Source organism: Sciurus vulgaris (genome assembly GCF_902686455.1).
Source record: "Sciurus vulgaris genome assembly, chromosome: 10".
Classification (NCBI taxonomy): Eukaryota; Metazoa; Chordata; class Mammalia; order Rodentia; family Sciuridae; genus Sciurus; species Sciurus vulgaris.
Window position 1 is genome coordinate 49,379,643 of NC_136470.1, and position 26,348 is coordinate 49,405,990.

General features: G+C 34.8%; 1 protein-coding gene across 1 annotated transcript in view; it reads right to left on the reverse strand.

Moving 5' to 3' along the window:
* Positions 1-8,143: 8,143 nt before the first annotated feature.
* TOMM70 (translocase of outer mitochondrial membrane 70) overlaps positions 8,144-26,348 on the reverse strand; it is a 34,257-nt gene continuing 16,052 nt past the window's right edge. Inside the window, exons 5-12 of the mRNA XM_079101395.1 lie at positions 24,050-24,198; positions 21,417-21,624; positions 18,153-18,287; positions 16,429-16,536; positions 14,858-14,974; positions 12,115-12,212; positions 10,847-10,969; positions 8,144-8,597 (exon numbers count right to left, since the gene is read on the reverse strand). Of these exons, the coding sequence (XP_078957521.1) occupies positions 8,444-8,597; positions 10,847-10,969; positions 12,115-12,212; positions 14,858-14,974; positions 16,429-16,536; positions 18,153-18,287; positions 21,417-21,624; positions 24,050-24,198 (1,092 nt within the window). The 3' untranslated portion in view covers positions 8,144-8,443. The remainder of the gene's footprint in view (positions 8,598-10,846; positions 10,970-12,114; positions 12,213-14,857; positions 14,975-16,428; positions 16,537-18,152; positions 18,288-21,416; positions 21,625-24,049; positions 24,199-26,348) is intronic.

The window sequence follows — 26,348 nt, forward strand, 5'->3', positions numbered from 1 at the left end:
TTTCTTTGTTTTTTTAAATTAAGTTTCAGCCTTTTCCTCCTCAGGGAGCTCTCTATTAAGATGATAAAGCCATCCTGAATAGTTAAGAAAGGACACAGGCTGACATCAAAGAGCAGAAAGGGAAGGCCATGAAGCTTCTTTCCTTAAGATGCCTAAGAGCAGTTGATGAAAAATAACATCTTGGTATCCTGGTGGTTAATGTACCTATTACAGACATTTTTGTATATTGAGCCTCTTATCCCACATACTAGAGTTGGTCTGGTGTTAAATTTTTCAAAAGTATAGTAAAGTTATTTTGGTCCCTGCATAGCTATGGGAAGCAAGAGGATGGATCCTTGGTGTTTGCCAGAGGATATGGCAGCCTTTTCATTTCCCAGCAGCCTTTGGGCTTTATAAACCAAGGAGCTAATTTCAACTCTAGACCTTCCTGATCTTGGAGGAAAGAACAGATCAACAGTGAGCCCCATGGGAGAAGGGCAGTGGTAGCACTGGTTGAAAGCAACTCAGTATGAATGCAGGGAAGATTTTTCTGATAGGGTTGAGTGTCTAAAAGTCTCATCTTTTTCTGCTTTTCAATTTGCTTTTTTTCCTAGTAATACTTTGTAGCTCCATAGATAAAGAATTTCTGAACCACTTTTGGTCTTCTCAGAATCTTCTTGAACTAATGCATTTTTATGTATATTCAAAGTTGGCTCACACCACTGGTTTTATATAATATTTACCATACTAGTAAATAAAGCAAAAAATTTTAAAAGATATGTGAGCATATATTCTATTTGCTATGAGTGAAGACATTATATATCATTTAACTTCTGGAAAATAGCACTAGCAGGAGTGAAAAAGAATTTTTTAATTAAGTGTACAATTTGGTGAAATTTTATATATAAAGAACCATGGAACAACTCTAATCAAGATAATGAATGCACTTACCACCGGAAGTTTCCTTGTGCCCATTTACAATCCCTCTTGCTACTCTTCTGTCCTCAGGCAATCACTGGTAAACTTTAATCACTAAAGATTAATTTGCATTTTCTTGAATTATTTAAAAATGGGGGCTGGGGAGATAGCTCAGTGGGTAGAGTGCTTGCCTTGCAAGCACAAGGCCCTGGGTTCGATCCCCAGCACCCCAGGGGAAAAAAAAAAAAAAAAATGGAATCATGCCATATGTACTTTTTTTGGTCTTTGATTCATTATTTGGAGAGTAATCTGTGTTTATATCAGTTATTTCTTTTTATTGCTGACTCCATTGTACGGGTATCTCAGGATTTATCAACTTAAATGTTGATGAACATTTGGGTTATTTCCAGTTTTTGGCTATTGCAAGTAAAGGAGCTAGAACATTTATACAAGTTGTTTATTTCTCTAGGTTCATATATTTATTTCACTGCCAAACTGTTTTCCAGCTTATGCCATTTTACAGTGGTGCCAGCCAGTTGCTCTGCATCCTCACCTATGCTTGCCATGGTTAGTCTTTTAAATTCAGCCATCATAGCTATCACTGGTGCTGTAGAAGCAAAGATACTTCATCTTGATGTAGCATTCCTGCAACAGATAAGGCAGGTGCTTGCTAAAACTTGTTTTTGTATTTCACTGTCTTGTTTTTAGTGTTGTACCTGGTGGTCTTGTCTTATGGTCCATTCAAAACCTAAGAAAGGAAACGAAGTAGGGATTTCCTAAAACTAGTATGAAACATTTTACTCTTAGAATGTGTGGTAACCTGGTCAATGTTTTTACCTTTTAGAAAATGGTATCTGATGAACATTTTTATGGATAGAGAACAAAGAAATACTTAGCTGTCATACCTAGTGGAACACAGGAGTTCACACACAAAATGAAAATGGCAACAGTTGGTTTAAAGAAATGCAGGCACAAAGGGCATCTACTGATACTCAAGCTATCACTCCTCAGGTATACTTTCGGGAATTTTGCATAAGGAAAGGAGGTTCATTTGCATCTGACATCCTTGTCAGGGCTAAAACCATTCAAGTCACTTCATTAACTTTCTCTCCACAAAGATTTTTGGCCTGGTTTATTGTGTTTTCCAGACATGAGCCTCTAGTGGACAGTCATGGACAATGCTATTTTAGCTTATCAAGAGCACATATGAAGTGTTCACCAAGCAGGAATATGCATAGACTCTTAACGATGTCTGTGGCTTTAAATCCTCTCTGTTAGATGTAACTGCCTTTTCAAGGATCAAGGGTTGGAATTCATATTGATCTCAAGTAGCAAAAAAGAATGAAAACATCCCAAGAAAATTGGCACCATCTTTAACATTTTTCTTTCCTTTCTGTACAGTCTCACTAATTAACGTATGGAATTGTATTGATGTAAGTCTTGAACAAGCCAAGTTAAAAATATTCTTGTATTAAATATTTTTAAGATACTTAGGAGAAAAAAAGAGAAAATGATATCTAATCAAAGTGAATCCTAGCACTTGGAATGGGAGAACATTAGAGCCTAAAGATATGAGAAAACGTTTTAACTGCCAGTCCCCTGAACTCCCAACTTTTTATTACACAATTATTTTTGCACAGTTCTTTGAAGGCTGCTATTACATGCTGAACCTCTATCTCTTATTAGGGGTCTCTTGGATCTCTTTCTCTAGGCAACACATTTAGCAACTTGATGACCTCTTGAAAGGACATGCAGGCAGGCAGAATGATTTTCATCTATTAGAAGCTGGGAGCTAACAGGTAGTAGGTGTTGGACTGGTTACAACTGAATGAATAACAGGTTTCAAATGAATAGTTGTTGGTTTTGAAATTTAGGGAGACTCCTTGGTACTACCAAAAGTTAGGTCTTTGTAAAGTATACCAAGTGAAAAAAGGTGTAGGTAAGAACTGAGGTTTCAAGATGAATGTTCTGTTCTATTGACTCAACCTTCTTAAGTACTGCTGGGTAGGTTTTGGTGGTGAGTGGGTATGAGGAGGCAAGAGGACGGAAAGGGAAAAAGATAACCAGCACTGCCAGTGCAGCAGGGAGTTAACATGGGCCCTTCTCATTTATGCCTCACAACCACTTTTGTGTTGTAGTTTCATATTTCTTATCAAATTGTCTTCATTTGGTTTTGTTTCTTCTTGAGTGAATTTTGGAGGGTAAGAAAAAGCTAGTTATCAGAAGACAACGTATTTTTAGATAACATGTTCCTTTAAAAATCAGCAATAAAAACGTGAAGTCCTCAGTGTAGAGTCATACAACTAAAACATACACTGTATGTACAAGGATACTTCTTATTCAGTAATTTAGCTGGTTCATAATCCACTGAGTGGACAAGAATCTTCAAGAATGGAGCATGGTGGGCAAGGTGTAGTGATAGACTGTGTGATGGGTAGCTCTCTCTGAAATAATTTAGCACTCCCCTCCACTTTGTTCTCTGTCCCTGAAGTCTTGTCCTTACATTCTCAAAGTTTCTCTCAAAACGAAACCTGAACCACGCTATCGTGTGGACTAATTTTTGGTTTCCACTCACTTTCCTAAGATTCATTTCTGCTTACCAGATGATTCCTACATTTCAGTTGCTTTTCAGACCCCTGAGGCCAGATTACACCTTCACCATTCCAGTGATATTTCTCTGCAAAGATTGTCAGGACTAATTTGCAGACCTGTTTGGCTTCTCTGCAACCCAGCATCATCGATGTTCACAAGATTTACTTTTTGCCATGTATTATATATTTTTCCTTATGTAATCTCTACACAAATGTCTTAAATATATGCTCATAATTCTTATACATACAACTATTGCCTTCTTCCCATCAGTTTAAAAACAATTCATTTTTCTGGACTCAATCTGGATGGCTCATTTTTAGCTCAGACACAATGTCCCTTTACTTAGATCTTTTGTCATGATTGTTGTTTCCCCATCTTCTAGAAAGCTCCTTACCCAAACCTTATTTATTCTTTAAAGCCTCTGATCCAAAAGTCAGACAGCTTGCTTGTGATCAGCTCATTAAAGGTTTGGCAGCAATGAAATTCCACTGCATGTGCTATATCTACCTAGATCACCACATCACTCCCTTAGGACAGTGCTCTATCTACATCATCAAGTCTATTATCTGACCTAGGAATCACATCTTCTGCCACACATTCAGGAAATGTAGTTGCAAATATGGGTAAAAATCTGGTGCACTTAAGAAGAATTCTTGACAGCAGATATTGAAAAAAATCAGGTAGAAGTTGTTTAATACATTAGTTATTCAGAGGTTAAGCCATGTATGACTTCTCTCTGCAGAGAACACCACCATTAGCCATTCTGCTCCCCCTTGAACTTAAACTTTCACCCTGTTACTGCTCTAGATAAACACTCCCAAGGCCTTTTAGGACAACACTTTTGTAGTCATGTTATCTTTAAATACTAAAAAGAACTGGAGGAACTGAGCTAGGTGTCTCTGAGCTCTGAATGATAGCAATCATGCCCCTTAGCCTACTCATACCTTTAACCTCCTCCCCTCCTTTGAATGGGGTCAGTCAGGCACCACAGCTGTTGTCCCAATGATGAGCAGGTTATTCAACAGGAAGACCATCTAGAAGGGTCTAAGTACAGATCTCAATTCCAAGTACAATTTGTGCACTGTCACCTTAAATCACTCATTTTCATGCTATCTAATTCTGAGCTCCTAAATCCTAAACACTTGAAAATGCTGTTTTCCTTTTGGTGACTCTTTCAGGATACTGGCAAGGGGATCTCAATTTTTACCTTGTACCTGAAGGGCAGTCTTTTTTGACTTGGTGATTATACCAAGATCCTATTTATTTTATATCACAAATACCTCTAGCTCTTGATTACTCCAGTCTGTCAACTGAATGTACATTCACTGCCTAAACCACCTCTAGCCAAAGTTTAAATACGTTGTTGTTCGACTCTGGGACACTAAAAAGAACTTTCAACTAGCACTAACTCTCCTTATACATGACAAAGTAGCATTAGCTTCCTATTGCTGTTGTAAGAAACTACCAAACTCAGTGGCTTAAAATGACAAAAATTGGCCAGGTGCAGTGGTGCATGCCTGTAATCCCAGGGACTCAGGAGGCTGAGGTAGGAGACCACAAGTCTGAGGTTAGCCTTGGGAACTTAAGATCCTGTCTCAAAAATAAGGGCTGGGGTTGTACTTCCATAGTAGAACACCACTGAGTTCCATCCCTAGTACCATTAAAAGAAGTTATGCCATTACACTTTCTGTGGTTAGAAATCTTAAAATTAGTTTTATGGGGCTAAAATCCAGGCATTGACAAGATTATGCTCTGCTCCAGGTTAGAAATGTTTTTTGTTTTTTCTAGCTTTTGTTGGCTGCCAGCATTCCATGGCCTGTGGCCATATCACTCCAATCTCTGCCTCTGTGGTCATAATTATTGCTGCCTTTTCTTGTCTGAAATCTCTCTCCTATAAAAACTCTTATGATGTGCATTTTGGGCTTGCTCAGATAATCCAGGGTAATTTCACCATCTCAAGTAATTTCCTTTTAACATAATCACATCTGCAAAATCCCTTTTTGCCATCTTAGGTAACATTCACAGGTTCAAAGGACAGGAATGTGGTTATTTTTTAGGGGACCATTATTTTCCTATCAGTACTCTAAAGCTTGCAAACATTAAATTTAAAATTCTGTCACTTTGTTTACAAATAAATTTAGCAGAGGACTGGGGATAGTAGAATGATTGATTATCCACCCCTATCCCCAACTACTCCCAAGTTATTTTCTTATAAACAAGAGATCATACAACCCAATTTTACCAAGACAGTCTAGGGAAGTATTACTATTATAAAGTTTCTTGGTTTGGTTAAATTATATGGTCCTCTTGTTTAAAAATATTTTGTTTAAAAAATTTTTTTTTTCAGTTTTAGATGGATACAATCTTTATTTTTATGTGGTACTGAGGACTGAACCCAGTGCCTCACATGTGCAAGGCAAGCACTCTACTGACCAAAACCCCAGCCCCTATAAACTGTCTTTAAGTTGACAATTAATTGACTTCTACCGGTTCAAAGTATTATTTAAGTTGTGCTTAAAGTAAACTTAAATTTAAGTTTCCAGATGAACTGTGGTTTAAAACCAATTTTGTTACTATTATTTTGGGATATATTCCCTATCTATATCATCACAATTATTAAGGATCATAGAGATTATTTCTGGTACACTTTCTAAAAGACCACACGGTTGAGAACTATAGTCACACTTACTGGAAGATCCAGTTTAAAGAAAAAACAGCAACAAGGCCCAGGTGTGACTAGTAACCAACCATTTCGACTGCTGTGCAAGTATGGATAAGACACAGGTACAGAATGAAGGTACATGGGTCTCCTGGCTCTGTGAAGCCTTATTTCACAATAGGAAGATGAATGCTTTCAGGAAATGCCACCACTCACACCAACCAACTTGTGTGTGTGCCTATTTTCGGTTAGTTTAAGCTCAAAAGAGAATAATTATCTAAAACTGTAATTAATAAGCTAACTACCTTCCTGTTCAAAGAATAGATTAAAAAAAAAAAAGCTTGAATGTAATATTTATTTCGTGAATTTACATGTGAGGTCATTTACAAAAGAAAAGATACAGACAGATGCAGCTCTCAGTGCAGTTTTCAAATAGTTTCACAACAGGCAATAGTCTGTGAGAACTTGGAATGACGGTATTGAGTGGCACATGCTTCAGTTTCTTTTTTTTTTTTTTTCTTTCTTTCTTTCTACCCAACCCCAAGAAGAAAGGAGAAGAGTAGAAGAAAATGTCAGTGTTAATGTAAATATAGCCATGCAAATGAAAACTTTTTTAAAGCCAGAGGTCATTCAGAGATGTAAAACATTCCTATATTCAGGGGTTATCGTAATAGATTACATAATTTAAGAACAAAATGTAGAGCTCTCCAGTTTTCCATTATCCCAATCTTAAATTATGTTAACCATCCCAACTAAAAATCTGTTGGTGGCCTCAATATTTTCCAAAGACTTATTTGGAAGAATAATCATTTCTAGTTATTTCTAAAAAGATAGCATTTATAGACAAAATCTTTTTGGTTTCAACAGGAAAAAGCACCCTTTCAAAGAGAGTAAAATGTTCCTTTACTTCCAACAATGTAAACTATAATTAGACTTCATTTCCAGAAAAGTGTAACATAACGCTTGCTCTTTATATTCAGACTTAAATAAACCCCTCCTTATCTGATGTCTAAAACAAAGAGACCTGTTAAGAACACAGCCCTTCCCCCACCTGAAAGATCCTTTTGCACATAAGCCAAAGAATGGTCTATAAAAGTAACTGGAAGTACACTTAAGTGATTCCTAAGTAAGGGGGAGTACAGATAAAATCAACAGAACAAAAAATCTGCTCTCAGTATTCCTAGTGAACACCTGGAAATGGGCCATTAGTCCTTAGAGGATGAGATTAGTGCAACACAAAAAAGCATTCTGCAAGTATTCAGCATCTTTGAAAATACTGGCTCAAAATTCCTTAAGCACTTGTAGCCATAGCTAAAGCACTATACTTGTCATTTCAAAAAATACTATGTTCTGAAAAAACAAACACCATCCCCCCAAAACCCCCACAACTGTTCTGGCTCCAAGACTTATATCCTTTCTGAACTTAGTCACATTTTTTTCACTAGAAAATTTAAGCAAATTAAAGACTCCCATGAACATACTCCATATTTATTTGGGCTATACACGTAACCTGCACTTTTTTAAAAAAGGTACACTTAAAATAGTATTTATTGCAGAAAAAAGCCATTGGCAATTATGAACACACTTTTATTTCAGCTTACCTTTTTTCCTGATCCACTTCTCCATTATAGTCTTCTAGTACAGATATCAATCAGAATATTTTGCTTCTGCAAAATTTACTGAATAAAAACCAGCTGCTGTGGACTTTTAAGTTTCTAAAGTTCTGCAGAATCAGAGGCATTGTGCATGCTGGCAATGGTTAAAGGATCTCTCGATTTACTGTAATCCCCATTTAAGCTTTGCATCCTTAAAAAAAAAAAAATCAACTAAAAAGGATTAATTGAATATAAAAGAAATTACTTATATACTGTTAATTTAAAAACCAACATATTGTAAAAGACTCATATATTATACACACACACACACACACATATTTAGACAAAATCACCCAGAACATAATCCACCCCCACCCATTAAAAAAAAAAAAAAAAAGAATCAACAAATCAAAGTTTTTATTTGCATGACCAAATTATCTTTTGTACTCTGCAATGTTGTTTTAATATCCCTTTAACAGGTTCTAAGCTTCTGTTGCACAGGGAATAAAAGCTGCAAGACTGCAAACTTCCTTCAGCAGCCACGCCCACAACATTTAAACATGAAACATGTAAAGAATGACAACACCACAAAGGGGAATACTAAGTTCCACCATTCAACACAGTTCATGAGTGTCCTTAGGGTTCAGTTGAAGAGGGGGGTAAACTTTTAAAAAGAACATCAGTCTCCTTTCCCCTTGTTTTATAATGTTGGTGGTTTTAATCCATATTTCTTTGCAACTTCTGTCTGGGCATGGGCAGCATCGCAAAGTGAATACAGATGAGCCATCTCCATTTCTGATTTGGCCAGGTTAATAGCTTTGTTGAACATGTCAATGGCTTTCTCCATGTTACCTCTAAAAGAACAAAATTTTAAGAATTCTCAGATTAAATAGGCATTTCACAATATCTAATAAAGTCTATTAAGTGCTACTACATGAAATCTAATGACCACTAAATTTCAACTGTGATTCTAGTAAGATACTTCTTTCATAAAACAAAGTGCCTAGCACACTGAAAGCACTCAGGGAATGTTAACTGCTTTTGCAAATACTGTGTACTTCCATATACCTCTTACATTCTTTATTTATTAAAAAAAAGTGGGGGAGGGCTACTTAAATCATATGGGTTATTTAAAATTGTAATTCTGTTGGGTTCCTAAAGTTTACATGTTTCTGCTGAAATATGAAGCTCCTTTAGAAAGCAGTGACAGCCTCAGAGAACTGAAGGCTTTTCTTCAGTGGCCTTAACTTCGAAGGCTTGTGCAAGCCCACCTTTGAACCTCATCTCTTACCACCCTATGCCCAGCCCCATGCACTTCTCTGTCACAAAGGACAATCGCAGTCCTTTGACTCTGCCAACACTCATTCCTGCATACAAAACTCAGATTATTTACTGCCTGTTTGCCCGATTCTGGTCAAATCCTCAACTTGCAGGGCCCAGTTCAAATACCATATCCTCATGAAAAATATATTCCCCTTCCCTTCCTAGAACAGGGAACTAGCTGCTTTACCATCAGTGTTCCCAGTGTTCTATTTAATTCTATGCATAGTCAGATGAATGTATGTTTGTTTACACCATAATCTTACTAGCTCCTTTCAAGTCCCAGAACTTAGATAATGGCTGATAATTAGTATCTGTTTTTTGAGTAAATAGATAAATATGCTTGAGCAATAAGATGAAACGGACCTCATAACAGTCTAAGTGTAGCTAGGCTTTATACAATTACTGAGAAACAACTGTTTTAAGTAACAATGTATATATGCATACAGGTATGTAATCCCAAAACAAGTATTTATTAAGTACCTACTACATATGTGCCAGTTAGATTCTAAGAAGTAAGAGGAACCTCTAGGGTGACTATATTTAACCTACTATAACATATGCCTACATGATAGACTTATTTTCAAAAAAAAAAAATCTTTATAGGAGTTCAGATATTAGGTCAACAGCTAGCAGATATGCTAAACCCTAGCATAATCAGCAATTTTATTCATTCATTCACATTAGTTTTATTTAAATGTAAAGTAAGATTTACAATGGAATTCTTAAAAAACAATTACCAAATGAAATGTCACCTACCACTTGATTAAATCAGGGTCACAGCATGATTTATAAACACCTTAAATTAAATACAAAGTGTTTTTATACATGCACTATTCTAAAAAGATTCATAGCTTTGCTCAAGAATGATTAAGAACAAATACTCTATTCTAGTAGGAGAACGTATTATTCACATTAACAAATTAGAAATATCTATATGCAACTGTCAGTACAGAATGGTTCAAGTGATAGTGACAGGATCAGTGATTTTGATATCAGTGAAATAGGGACTTGAATCTTGTATTCCTGATTCACTTTGTTAACATAATTGGCCTGGGCATTAGTTTCTGCACTGTTCAACGGAATGCAGGACCATATATACATTCTCCATCTTTATAAAGAGGGGTGTATAGATCAATTTAAGTAATATTTGGAGAACACCTTGAGTTTAGTACTTGACCTAAAATAGGTACTCAAATGGAAGGCAATGCCACCATTAAGATGCTGTACTACAGTAAGTCCCATGCATCAACAATTATACCTGTTAATGTAGATCTTTAAAAGTAACTCTGGATAAACATTTATACGAACAAGAAGTTATGGAAAGTCAGAGTTGGAAAACATAATTTTATCTAATCCTAATTTTAAAGAAAACTCAGGGGCTCAGAGAAGATGTTACAACTTTTCTACTTGTTTGTTCCTTCTTTGGTTGCTTCTTTGTAGAATCTAGATCTCATGGCAACCTGGCTACCAATCTTTCTTATTCTGTATTCCTTATACCGCATTACTTTTTTTCCTTCCAACATGAATAACAAGGGAAAGGAGGAAAGAACACACAACAGACATTAGAGAAAGACAGTTTCCTTTTCTAATGCATAGACTCATACAATTTTACAAGTGTGATTTTTAATTTGGAAGAATGATAAAATGAGGCATATAAAAGCTGCATAGTTTCAAGGGATGCTTGCATCAATAGGCATAATAATAACACGTATGTAAAGAGAACAAAAAGATACCCTATGGAGCTACCAAAAACTTGCTAAGAACAGACTCTATAAGTTACCTTTGCACTTCAATAGTTCCCATGGTTTCATAGGCAAAATCACATTTATTATCAATTTCAATAGCTTTGCTGATAAGCTCCAAACCTCTATCCAAATCTTGTTTCCATTGAAGTTGAAGTAAACTGCAAATGCAAAAAAGTAATCATAAGTGACCATGGCTCCGTATTAATAGAAATACAAATGTGTTACTCAACTTCTACCCTTAATAAATTCATATTTTGACTTATAAAGAAAAACAAATCAAAGCAGTACATAATCGGTATCACACTGTGTGTGTGTGTGTGTGTGTGTGTGTGTTTTCCAACCTATTACTAGTTTTGTAGTTTACATTCCTTATTATGCAGAAACAAAAACAAAGCACATCTGGGCTAGGGGTATAGCTCAGCAGTAGAGCATGAGCTTATTATGCCTAAGGCCCTGGGTTCAATTTCACTTTTTTTTTTTTTTTTGAGGTACTGGGGATCGAATTCAGGGCCTTGTGCTTGCAAGGCAAGCACTCTACCAGCTGAGCTACCTTCCCAGCCCATCTGGGTTCAATTTCTAGCACCACAGAAACAACACACACACACACCACAACAGTATCCAATGGTCTGGGCTCCATTTTTTTTCCCTTTTGGAACCAGGAATTAAACCCAGGGTATTTAACCACCAAGCCATATCCCCAGACTGTTTTTTATATTTTTTAGAGACAGGTTCTCACTGAGTTGCTTAGGGCCTTACTAAGTTGCTGGGATTACAGGCGAGTGACATTGTGCCTGGCTTGGGCTCCATTATTGATTTGCCTAGCATTCCTTAATTTTTACATTGTACAAGTACACAAGGATAAGAAATGCACACTATGTATTTTTCCTATTTTGATATAAGTAACATTTGACAGGATGTTCTGAACTAAAATTGAATCCCTTAAGCTACAGTAAAAATGGTACATTTTTATGTAAGAATGAAACAGGGCTGGGGCTGTAGCTCAGTGGTAGAGTGCTTGCTTATTAGCACACGAGAGGCACTGGGTTCAAAGCTTAGCACCATATAAAAATAAAAATAAATGAAAGTAGTGTGTTCATCTACAGCTAAAAAACATTAAAAAACAAAAACAAAAACAAAAAAAAAAAAACCAGCATTTATATGTGTTAGGAAACTGGTTGATTAACTCACTTACACTTCTCTACCACAATCCCACTCCTCAAAAGCCAAAAGAAATCCACTTTAGTAAAATGAAGGAGAAATTATATTATCTTATTGGAACAAACAGAACCACAAAAATACATACCCTTTATGAACATATGTTGTGGCATTATCTGGTTCCAAATCAATACATTTATCATACATTTCATCAGCTTTACCAAATTGTTGTTGATCTGTTAATGCCTATGTAAGGAAATACTTCAGTTATATTAAAGAAACTGTTAACCTAAACACAAAAGCATATTGCTTATTATTATTAAAATTTACTTCATTACCAAATTATTATGTTTTAAATAATTGTTATTTAAACTGATTTAAATTTTACATCTTAATTACAGGAGTTTCTAGGTGGAACTGTTATAAATATGAAACCTTAACTGTCCTCTCATTTTTCAAAGTAGTTATATGTAACCAGATAATCTGGGAAACTGTGGAATAAGAAAATCCCACTCTCAGTAACGGTTCTTATATTATCATCTCACAAGTATGTTCATCTGCTTACCCATAATTTATCATAATATATATCTTAAAGGCATTACTTTAAGGGCAAAACTCACTTGGAAGGATAAGTTAATAAGTTAACATGTGTGTGTTAATTGTTGGAGTCATTCCTTAAAAGATGACTAATAAAAACAAAAGCAGACACAAGTACTTTTTTTTTTGAACTGTGAGTAGAGGGATGCCCTACCACTGAGCTACAACCCCAGCCCTTTACATTTTTTATTTTGAGACAGGGTCTTGCTAAATTGCCTAGACTGGCCTTGAACTTTCAATCTTCCTTATCTCAGCCTCCCAAGTAGCTAAGATTATAGGCAAGCATGTGGTAAAGGTACTTTTATACAAATTTCATGGCTGAAATAGATTATGTGGATACCATATCATGCTCAGAGTTCTTAGTATTTAAGACCAAGTTGAGGATTAAAAACAGTTAATATAATTAATTATATATATATGAACTACTGAAAGTAGGATTTAAATATATATGTGTATATGTGTAATAGTTACATTTAACTATGTAAATAAAAATTAGAAATTCCAGTGCAAATACACTGTTAAAATGCTTGTGCTGATAAGGAGACAGTTCACATAAGTCAGGTCAAACCAATTTTGAAGATGTAACACTTAAAGGGAATATGCAAGTAAGAAAAGCTCTGCAGAGGGCAGGCAAGCACACGCTGTAATCCCAGCGACTCAGGAGGTTGAGGAAAGAGGATCACAAGGTTTGAGGCCAGCTTTGGCAACTTAGCGGGGTCCTATCTCAAAGTAACAAGTGGTTGGGCTATGTGTCTTGGTAGAACACACATCTGGGTTCAAATCCCAGGACTGCAAAATTAATAAACAGATCAAAAACAAAAACCTCTGCAGAAAAGTTGTTGATAGTACTGATTTCTTTAAAGCTATTCAGTGCCTTTGCTCTCTCAAATCCTCATAGAAATCTGCACCAAAAAAAAGTCCTTTTAAATTCCGTGATAATGGTGTCACTTTCTGGTATATTACTAATTAAGGTTTAGCCCTCAGTGTACCTGATCGATACAAATATCATCTGATAAAAATGTACAATGGCCTTATTTGAATATTGATACACTATATACAATTATTATATAGTGTATACTATTAATTATAATTAATTAGTGTGTAGCCAGCAACCAATGTTTCATATATTATTATCTCAGGAATTGTAAAGAACTATGACTAAAGAGATGACATTATTTCGAACAGAGGTTTAAAAGACTTCTGGATTGTTTCATATCCCACAATTTCAATCCTGATAATGCAGTGATGTGAAGAACCTACCTTCTAAGAATAGATCCAACACAAATCAATCTTTTCATAGTCCCTCTTCTCAATCAACCCTCAAAATCCTTGTGAAAATTACCTTATAACCTGGCCTAAAGACAGCATGAAGGAAACTAAAACCAAAATAGGCTACCTTAAGAATGGTTTAAGGAGAAGAATCTACCAGGGATGGTAATTTTAAAATGTTTTTGAGTTCTCAGATGTTAGTGGAGAAATGAACTCCAACTTTTCTTTTTTTTTTTTTTTTGTAATAAAGAATCAGTTAGAAAATCAACGGACTAATGAGATGGCTAGTTTATGCAGACACCAAAAACAACTTTCAAATTGAAAGACTCGGGGGCAAAGTATAACTGAAGCTTTCAGAAGCTAATCATTTTTATTAAAAAAGGTGATTTAAAATTATTAATTTCTCAATTTCAGACTCAATTAAAAAGTTAAATTCAAACTTAAGTCCTACTTTCCTCAGTTTCAGTCCTAAAACATTAAAGCATCAAGAATTTTAGACAAACCAAAAGGAAATTAAAATAGGCCATTAAATTATTAAAAAGCCTAGCTAACTATTTAAAAGGACAGTGATCACACAACAAGAAAACTCTTCTAATGCTGGGTATAGTGGAAGGTCCCTATAATCCCAGCACTTGGGAGCATCACTTGAGCTCAGGACTTCAAGACCAGCCTGGGTAACAGAGTGAAACCCTGTCTCAAAAAGTCAAGGAAAAACAAAATACCTTTCCATTAATATTTTCCCCACCCAATTACAAACAGTCTATTTTTCTAAGGTTAATTACTTTTTGTAAATCAGTTCCAAATGAAAACAAAGGAGAAATGTTTGCCATAAACTTCACCACACTGTAAGTTTAGGGTTATGTTTTCTAAACTGTGTAACATCAGAGCCTCTCCTGAGTGATTTAAGACCATGCCTGGGCCATGAGAAACAGCAAAAAGTTGCAATCAGGCAGCACTGTTTTCCATACTGAGATTCAGCAAACAAATGCAGTTCTTTAAAAATTTGTTTTAGAAAAATCACTTACCTGGGCATACAGTGCATAGCCTTCAGCACACCTTGGGAATTTCTTTATGACCTCTTCAAAACCTTTCATAGCTGCCTGGATTTGTGAAGAATTGTTTCCTGTATATGCCTGGCGATACTGTTTAAAAAAATCAAAACAGGTCTGTCAAACCAAGAACTCAAAAACTTCTCGAACATATAAAAGACACAAAATTATATAATTCTTTCCAGAAAAGTAGATGATTTGTCATCATAATTTGCTACATTCTAAAGCGTTTCAAGGAAATACCACAGCAATAGGAAATCAAAGAGCTGGCCTCAAACTTTCAATCCTCCTGACTCGGACTCCTGAGTTGCTGGGATTACAGGTGTGCACAATGTGCCCTGCTACATGGGGGAATTTTAATTGGAGGGGACAGTCCTGGGGGTACTTGAATTCATAGGCACTTGACCACTGAGCCACATCCCCAGCTCTATTTTGAATTTTATTGAGAGACAGGGTCTCACTGATTTGCTTAGCGCCTCGCTTTTGCTGAGACTGGGTTTGAACTCGTGATCCTCCTGCCTCAGCCTCCCTAGCCACTGGGATTACAGGCATGTGCCACTGTACACAGCTACATGGGGGATTTTTTTAAAAATAAATTTTAAAAAAAATTTTTACAGACTGCATTTTGATTCACTGTACACAAATGGGGTACAACTTTTCATTTCTATGGTTGTACGCAATGTAATCATATACATACATATAGTAATACTGTCTCATTCTAGTCTCTTTCTGTCCCCCACCCCCCCACCTCATTTTCCTCTATACTATCCAAAGTTCCTTCATTCTTCTCTCCCTACCCTGCCACCCACCCTCATTATATATCGTCATCCACTTATCAGAGAAAACATTTGGCCTTTGGTTTTTTGGACTTGGCATGATATTTTTCACTTAGCATGATATTTTTCAACTTTATCCACTTATCAGCAAATGCCATAATTTTATTCTTCTTTATGGCCGAGTAATATTCCATTTGTATATTTACCACTTTCTTTATCCACTCATCAATTGAAGGGCATCTTGGTTGGTGGGAATTTTTAACCTAATAAATTTTTATCATTTTTCATCTATAAGTGTGTTTATGTTGTAATGTAATTTCTTTTTATAAAAGAAAAATTCTTTCAGGACTCTGGTTACTTAATTGTAATAAAAGTGCACTTATTTCACCTTTTCGGTTTTGTGTTTCTGAATATCAAGGATAGCTCTACAAAGGAGAGATGAAGAGAAAAGTTATGTGGTGTCATGATTACAAACTAGATCCTCAAAATGCTTTTGTTCTTTGTGCTCTTCTATTATAGAAAAGCAGACCTGTTCTGTTTAGGATAGCATAAAGTCAGGGTCAAATATTTGTCAAGATGAAATCAAACAAACATCTAGAGAAATATAGGAGGTATATATGGATTAACATATATGCTTATTAGTATATTTTTTCTCCGTGTAGTCACCCTTTGGGTGAAAAATAGATTATTCTTAAAGACAATGGAGATACTCATTTTTGTTGACACTGAAAATAAAAGCATTTAGGAATTACAAAATAATGTAGTACCTACCAATGCAAAACATTTCTGAGCTTGTGCCAGAGCAGACTCAGGTCTTAATCTAATACATTCATCAAAATCTGCCACTGCTTCTTCAACTTGATCAAGCAGTATTTTCAGCTAGGGAAAAAAATACGCAAATGCAATTCAAGATAATGGGTTCATGAGTTAGGTACCAGGGTCTCTTCTGTTACCATAGCTAATATTTAGCATGTAGCAATTATTTAATATAGAATTAATTTGTATAAACAGTGAACTATCCTATAATTTTTAAAAAAATTTTGTTGTTTTTAGATACAGAAGACAGTAGAGTGTACTCTGATATATAAAAAATGGAGTAAAACTTATTCTAATTAGGATCCCATTCTTGTGGTTGTTCATGAATGGTGTGGAGTTTCACTGCCATCCTGTAATTCTAATTAATTAATTTTTTTTGGGACTGAACCCAGGGGCACTTTACCTCTGAGCTATACCTCCAGCCCCATATAGACATATAAATTTACATATATAAATACAATTATATATTATATAAGTAATTATATATAATTATACATATAAATCCCCAGTTTAAAAAAAAAAATATATATATATATATATTTAACCCAGGGGCACTTAACCACAGAGTTACATCTCCAACCCTTTTACAAAAAATTTTAAATTTTGAGACAGGGTCTCACTAAGTTGCTTAGGGCTTTGCAAAGTTGCGAAGGCTGGCATTGAACTGGAAATCTTCCTGCCTCAGCCTCCTGCATTGCTGGGATTATAAAAGTATGTGCCACTATGCCCAGCCTATTCTGTAATTTTTAAAGGAAAGATTCTAAAGCTTCAAACAGATGTCCATTTTTTTTTTTTTTTTTTTTGGTAAACGAGTGATCAGCTCACCATTTTTGCACTGCAATTATGAACAATAGCCTAGGCTGGTCACGAAGTGTCAATCCTCTTGCTTCAGCCTCCATATAGCTGGGATTATATGTGTGTGCCCCGCTTTGAACTATTAAGCAGAAACCTTTTCTAGAAAAACTAAACATTCTGTATTTCTTGATTTCAAAACAGGTTAGATTTTAGATAATTACCTTTCAAAATAATCTTGAGTATTACCAGGAAAGATGAAAATGTCAAAAATCATAAAAGGTTGTCTCAACATTTCCTAATACCCTTTTTACAGAAACATTAAAATTCTCCATTTAGAAAGAACAGCTTTTCTGTTATTAGATGAATAGCACTACTTTCTACCATACTGCATTCTAAAAAGTTATATTAAGAAAATTGTGGCCCCACCACTGAGTTATGCTGTAGTTGGAAACTGTTTTCTTCACTATTTATTTTTACTAAAAAATGAAATGTCTATTATAAAACTCTATATTCAGATTTTATTTTGGGGGAGGGTACTATTTGGAGTCCAGGCTAATATTTTCTTAATAGTAAGAAGTCCACAAAAACTATCCTGTTCATTCTAGCATTAACTCAAAATGTTTAACTAAATGTCATTAATGTTTTATTCACTGAAAACCTACTAACCAGGATTACATGAAAAATGAACTGAACCGGCAAGCCAGTATTTTTGCTTTCCTGGTTTTTTTCATCATTCAATATAAAGATTTTAAAAGACAAATGTTCAAGATGTACAATATTTTTTTCCCACAGCTATGATGTAAGAAAATCAAGAAATTCTCAAAACTGATTATCAAATAATTCAATCTATAGGTCAGAACTCTAGGTAAGAAAAAAAGATTTACCTGTCCTCGGTGGTGATAAACATCTGCATTCTGAGGATCAATGTCAGCAGCCATGTTAAAATCCTGAGTAGACAGTAAAGGCTGCTGCTGTTGCATGTACATGCTCCCTCTTTTGATGAGGGCATTTGCTCGAAGCTATGGACCCAAACAGAGAAAAAGCTCATTATTACTTCTTTTCCCCCCAATTTAGATGTTTTAAAATATAAACTGACAGAATTTACATGCTATAAAGGTCATCCTTCCAAAGTGTACATGTCAACAGTTGTTTTTTTCTTTTCCTTTTTTTTTTTTTGTGGTGCTGGGGATTGAACCCAGGTCCTTGCTTGCAAGGCAAGCACTCTACCAACTGAGCTATATCCCGAGCACCCCCAACAGTTGTTGAGTATATTCACTATCACTAGGTTATCACTAATTCCAGAATATTTCCATCACACTCCCCCCAACCAAAAAAAACCTCCATACACATTAACAGCCATTCCCAGTCTCTCCTGTTCCCTATCCCTAGAAAACCTCTCATCTGTTCATTTCTATGGACTTGTATATTCTGATATCATATATAACATATGGCTTTTTTTTTTGGTACTTTTTTTTCATTTAGCAAATGCTTTCAAAGTTCATCTATGTTGTAGCATATATTATTCATTCTTTTTAAAGGCTGAATAATATTTCATTGTAAAGATTAGCACATTTTATTTATCCATCACTTGATGGACATTTGGGTTGCTTCTATCTTTGGTTATCATGAATAACAATGCTATGAACATTCATGTATAAATTTTTATGTTTATATATGTATTCAGTTCTCTTGGGTATATACTGAGGAGTGAAACTGTTGGATCACATGGTACTTGTATATTTAACTTTTTGAGAAACTGGCAAATTAATTTCCAAAGAGGCTTTACCATTTTACATTCCACCAGCAATTTGGAAGGTTACAATTTTTCTACATCCTTACCAACACTTGTTACTACTCATCTTTTTGATTTACACCCTACTGTCTGTTTTTATTATATAGCCATCCAAGGAGGAATGAAGTGATATCTCATGTGGTTCCCCCTCCCCCATGCTGGAGATTGAATCCAGGACTTTGCACGTGCCAGGCAAGTGCTCTACCACTGAGCTTTTTTTTGTTTTTCCCCCAATCTTCACAGCCCTTTTTGTCTTTTTACTTTTAGAGAGGGTCTCAATAGGTTGTTCAGGTTAGCCTGGAACTCACGATCTTCCCTACCTCAGCCTCCCAAATAGCTAGGATTACAGCTGTTTGCTCATATGTCCAGCTCTCATTGTGCTTTTGATTCACATTTTCCTAATGGCTAATGATGGTGAGCATCTTTTCATGTTATTACTAGCCATGTATATATATTCTTTGGAGAAATGTCTATTTAGATCCTTTGTACACTTTTTATTGTCTTTTTATTGTTGAGTTCTGAGAGTTCTTTATTCTGGATTACAAGCCCCTTACCAGATAAATAACTTATGACTGTTTTGTCCCATTCTATGGAAGGTGTTTTTTCATATTATAAAAGTTTCTTAAAATTTTAGAGCATTATAATTATACAGTATTTGGGTTCATTTTGATAAAACCATATATGCAAGGAATCTGATTTCAATTCCCACCCCCCTTTTCTTTCCCTCTTACCTCCCCTATTTTCTCTCCTCAACTCTACTAATCTTTCACTCATTTATTTTTAGTTGTTGATAGACCCTTATTTTATTCATTTATTCATATGTGGTGCTGAGAATCAAACCCACTGCCTCACACATGCTAGGCAAGTGCTCTACCACTGAGCCACAACCCTAGTGCTCAACCCTTGATTTTCTGATTCTGGCTTATTTCACTTAGCATGATTTTCTCCATTTCTATCCACTTACCAGCAAATGCCATTATTTCATTCTTTTCTATGGCTGAATAAAACTCCATTGTCAAACACAGAAGTTTTTAATTTTGATGAAGTCCAATTTATTTTTTTTTGGCTACTTGTGCTTTTGATGTCATATCTTAGGAACCCCTGCCTAGTACAGGATAATGAACATTTACTCATCAGTTTTCTTCTAAGATTTTTATATTTTAAGCTCTTACATTTAGGAATCTGATCCATTTTGGGTTAATTTTATACATGGTATACAGCAGACATAATTACCACTTGCTGTTAATTAAAAGTTCTGATCATAAAAACAAATAGGTTTTTTCTTCAAAATTTTGTTCGAAGCAATACTATGTATATCAATTTTATGTATATATAAACCAAGAGTAGCCCCCACAATTCTAACAAAAATGTTTAATGCCCTAAGCAACTTAGTGAGACCCTGTCTCAAAATGAAAAAAATAAAAAGGGGCTAGGGATTGAGTCCAGTGGTAAAGCACCCTGAGTTCAATCAACAGTGCCAAAAACAAAAAACAAACACAATAGAACATAAGTCATCAGAAACATCAGGAGGAAATAAAGTTAAATATAATATTTGGAGGTTATCTTCAACTGGAAAATCTAATTTTTAAACTTTTACAAATATTTAAGCCTTAAAAACAACTTTTATATTCCCCCAAATATATGAATGATTCATTTGGAAGTGAAAGAAAGTACAGAGTATATTTAATTCAATGAAACAGGTTACAGAGATAATAATAAATTAAGAGGAATGTAGTTAACGGTTGGCTAAGTTGTGTCTCATAGCACCAAGCAGAAGGATCATGTAATTCAAGACACTCCCCACCTTAATTATGAAAATTACACAAATACATGGAAAATGAAAAGCTGTTCCAACCACACAACTACAAAAAACTTTCAGTAGGGTTATATATCATATTCTTAGAATCTATTTTTTCCCTTCCTATAATACAAAATATATTGTAGTTTTAGACCTGTCTTTTCCCTTCCTATAACAAAATCTTTCTTCTTATTAAATATGTTTAGTCTCATTAAACAAGTTTATATTCTGGTATTATGTATCTTGAGCCACTTACAACATTATCAATAGCACTGCTATATTACCCTTACCATTACCCAAATATAGTTCAATAGAGTAGGCAGCGGTTACAAGGGGAAGCTGAAACTACCAGATGTTGTAGAAAAACCATTTTTTTACTTTGTGAGCTGAGATACACATTATTGATATTTATCTTTTAGATTCATAGGTATAATTTCATTCAAAGCAAAAATAGCTTTTTGAAGAATGACAGAATGTTAAAGTAGTTGGTAAAACATCTATAAAAGCATCATTTCCATTTATTAAATTTTTCATATGCACATGCATTTCAAAATGTACCTTCACATTAGCTTCTTTCAAACTGATGACCTTATCTAAATCAGGTTTGGCTGCATTGGCATTGCCAATAAGCAGGTAGAATGTAGCTCGTAGTAATAATGCTTCTGCCATGTATTTGCCTTGAGCTTCTATTTCTTTTGAGCACTCGCTTATGATTTTATCATAGTTTTCTTCTTCCATGTACTGTTTGGCTTTTAAATATCCAGAACTGAAGATGAAAACAAACAGGAAATTATTTACTAAGAAAGGACCAAATGCTAAAATCTTGCCACATTTATCACACCCAAGTTAAGAAATTACTCACTGCTTTAAGAAGTTAATCAGCCAGTGTGGAACAGGAGTTGAGGGTAGACATTAAGTGAATTAGGATTTCTGAAGCAAAGGCAGAATCCTGAAGTTAACACCCTGGCTTAGATAGTTAGATACTTAAGCTAATCAAAGACACAGATTGGTCTGTAACTTGGGTAAGGATCCTGACTTACACACCTTCCTGTCTGTGGCACACTGATAATACTCAACAGTTGTTTAATGCCTAACAGAGGAACAGAGAAATAGGAAATAATCAAATGAATTTATTGTCATAAAAGCCAAGGTAAGAGTTATTATCAGAGCTGTGCTTTGTAAAGATCACTGTTTTGTGAAAGAATGGACCGAATAAGGGAACAAGACTGAAGACAGGTAATTACTAAAAGGCTCCTCTTAAAGAAGATTCATGTGTCACCTAAAAGAACAGATGTAGAGTTATTAAGTGGACTTACTAAAGAAGTCAATTTAAAGGAAGACTCTCCCATCAAATAGGACTTTAAAAGACACTTGTTTTTAAAATCGCAGTGAGCACAATATTACTTATTATTCTTTTAAGATGTTGACTATTAGTGTTAACTTGATACACTTCAGTAGAAATCATACTTCAAATTCTGATCTTACCACGGGCTAGTGATATGTGCTACAATACTCTTGTTGACTCTATGCAGTGGCAGCAAGCCAGTTCCCAGTGAGCCATGGGATCCTGAAGACAATCGACCAATACTCTACAGTGTACTATGTCCTCAGCTATAATACACAGTCGGTTAGATGTAGTAAAATTCATTTTTGACTTATGATATTTTCAACCTTTGATGTGTTTATTGAGATGTAACTCCATTTAAGTCAAGGAGCATCTGTATAAGACACTGTAAATTAAAATATAATTTCTCACTGCAGTTATTTTAGGTATAAAGAAAACTGGCATGCAACTTAAAAGTTATGTGAATTAAAATCTTTTAACTTTGCGATAACATTTCCCATAATCACATTCTAACATTTCTTATACTCTTTTTTTGTTCTTCAGGTCACCAGGTTAACAAAATAGAAACAAATCAAAAGTAAAAAGTTACTTCTTGTTGAGAACTGAAGTGCTAGGTATTTATAATCATAATCTCTAAACTCCCAAATAACCCTGCAAGGTAAGTATTACTAGCTCTATTTAAAAGATGATGAAACTAAGGTTCAGAAATAGAATTTAGAAATTTGAGGACAATTCCAGTTAGTGTTCTGATGAGAGCTGGCTATGTCCTGTCACCTCTCAATACAGCTTAGAATAATTAATTTCACTGTAGTTTTTATGGGAGAAAGACTATTTCCTAACCAGAAGAGGAAAATATTTACATCATTGTCATCAGAGCTATCTGATCTCAAACATTTATTTCCCTACTATGATTTTTTTTTTTTTTTTTTTTTTGGCGGTGCTGGGGATCGAACCCAGGGCCTTATGCTTGCAAGACAAGCACTCTACCAACTGAGCTATCTCCCCAGCCCCAACTATGATTTTTTAAAGAACATGTATCAACTAATATTTGTACATCCAAAAGGCGGCCAACAACAATAGAAAAATTGGGATATAAAGATCAAAAGCAATCTGCTTCCCAAAGCCTCTAATGCTTTAGATGCAAAAGCCCTGTTATATTTTACTATTGGAACAATATTGCTCTTTCATCCAAAATTAATTAAAAATGTCATGTTGGTAATAGTACTGTGCCTTCTCTTAGAGGAGAGTTAGTTTTCACTGCGAAACATAAGTACTGATAATAATCAATGATAAGCAGGCTACATGGCATATATACTCCATTATATGGCTAGATCTTCAGTTGTAAACATAGCACCATGTGCTTTGGTTTCAGTTCTCTGCAGGATCAAACATAAAAAGTCTAAAAAATGGTATTTTCCTGGGCAAGCAGAAAAAACCTTGAAGAAATTTACTCTTCAAGCACTCCTAAGCACCTCACAACTTATAAACTAAACTAAAAATAATCCTGCACTAGCATTTGGGTGTTGAACTACAAAATAATTTTCAAGTTAGTGCCTCTATTCAAATACAGTCAACCACTTGACTTGAGAGTATCACATAGGACTGTACAAGTAGGATAAACTCCTGGCAGTAAAAACTTGAGTCACCAAAAAGTAACAAACACATGCTAGAAAGAGAAGTATTTTTACAATAATAAAAATTTTTTTTATTATACTTTTATCTATCTGTATCTGAGGATATGATTCTTTTTTTTTCTTTTTTTAGGTGACTAAATCCATATGAGCTCAAAGAACAGTACATGGCAGCAAAAAAGCTATTCAGTAGACACCATGCTTAATATACTTACTTTTCTTTTACTTCTAAAGCTTCTCCTTCCTTGTCCTTATCTTCGTCAGACTTCTCTCCTTTTAGCATGGGCTGAGAAATGATATCGTCCGTGAAAGAACTGAAGTAAGATTTGATAAACTGTGGAGATGGCATCAGAGGTTCACGATTCTGAAATTTAACCACATTTAAACTTAATGAAATGAGAAAACACTAATCAAGAAAGCAGACACACTGCAGAACACTAAGGATAACTGTTATAAAAATGTTAACTTCATTCCCATGGGCTTTCCTCTGAAGATTTCCATTACTGGCAAATACCACTTAGCGTTTCATTGAAATCACATTTCCTATATTATTTCTTTTTTGGCATAGCTACTTGATTCATTATTATATGAGTTTTTATTTCTCCTTATGAAGCCTAATTTTTGAAAGTTTTAAATGAAGAGGAAGTAACATAGCCAAAGAACTTCCTTAAGTTTTATTTACTTATTTTTGTTTTGTGGTATTGGGAATTGAACCTGGGGTGTTCTGCCACTGAGCTACTACCCAGACATTTTTGAGACAGGATCTCCCTAAGTTGCCAATGCAACCTGCATTCTTCCTGATTCAGCCTCCTAAAATGACTGGGATTATAGATGTGTGTTGTCATAACCCAGCTTTCCCTCAAGATATTTTTGACTCTGTATAAAATTTAACCTAACGGGTTTAAAAATGATATTTAAATTTTAAGTATAACAAATGTCATTATCATCTTGGTAGGTTTTAATGTCTTTGTATTTGAAGGAGAAAAAAGGGATCTGGCTTTGTAAGTAAATGGTCAATCTTGGACAGATGAAGGTGGGATAGAAGCAAACTGAAAAAGAAATCTAAGGGGATCTCACTGTTGTGATTTGAATGTGTCTCTCAAAGTTTATATGTTAAGAGACTGAATCCCCAGTGCAACAGTGTTAGGAGTTTGGGCTTTATAAGAAGTGATTAAGTCATGAGGCTTCTATCCTCAAGAATGGATTAATATTATTATTCCAGGAGTGGGTTATTTATCAAAATACTAGATTCCTTATACAAATTAACTCTTGCATTGCTAAAGGATGACAGAGCATAAAGACACTCACAGGTGCCAGCACCTTGATATTGAACTTCCCAGTCTCCACAATATAAGAAACAAATCACTTTTCTTTATAAATTACCCAATTTGTGGTATTCTGTTATAGCAATATAAAATCACTCATATTTATCTTTCTGCTTTCCCTGGGGAGAGACTCAATGTCTTACTTTAGAGTAACATAAAAAATATTTTAAATCAAAGGGATCACTCATCAAGTTATAAATATGCCTAACTTCAGCATTTCACTAAAGACACTCAAAAGAAATATATATCATTTATTGCTTTATGGTGAAAGTTTAAATAGAAATATAAACAGCATTTACTTGAAACTGGGTAAATTGTTAATGTCTTTTATAGTTCCCCATTTTAGCCTAGAAATGAGGCTATCACCACCTCCCTGCTTTCCATACATGGTTGTAAGTTTAAAATTAAAATAATATGCTATAAGCAATGGACTTCAATATCAAAGGAAAAGGATAAAAACTCTGCCACTTATTAGTTACATAACCTCACTCATGTCATTAACCCTCTAGCTTGTTCTGATCTCTAAAACCGCAATTGAAATACCTCCCACATTTATCTAATTGGGTTGTTTTAAAAATTAAAATAACAATATGAAAAGTGTTCTGTGATTTACAAAGTAGCATATAAACAAATTAGAAAATCTATGTAGAAAGTGATTTGTAAGCTATGCAAATAGGTTATTTTGTATTTTCTTACCACTTTGCAACTCAACTAGTCTAACTGCTCAAAAGTGACATTAAGTAAACAAATATAAAGAAACTAGATTCCTTCAAGGCTCAATTATGAGACCCTAACATGATGTTTCACAAACTGTTTTTGAGGAACATCAACCTAATGAGATACTCAAGGGAAAAAAAAGATCCATAGTTTTAAAAGACTTAGAGCCATTACAGTTGAATTCCTTTTGTACATTCACAATAGATCTTAGTGTATTCAAGTCCTACAATGAAGAAACCTGTTTTAAATTGTGTAATTCTACAAACATTCAGAGATGGAAAGTAAATATAAACATATACATATGTGTGATATGCAGAGAAGCTTGTGCTACTCTCCTAGCACTCTACTTACTTCTTCCCTTGGACTCTTAGCTATATCAGGTCTTTTACACTTAGTAACAATCTCTCTCACTAAACTGTAATTCTGTAAGGTAAGGGACCCTATCCCTCCAGCATGGAACTTTGTTTAATAA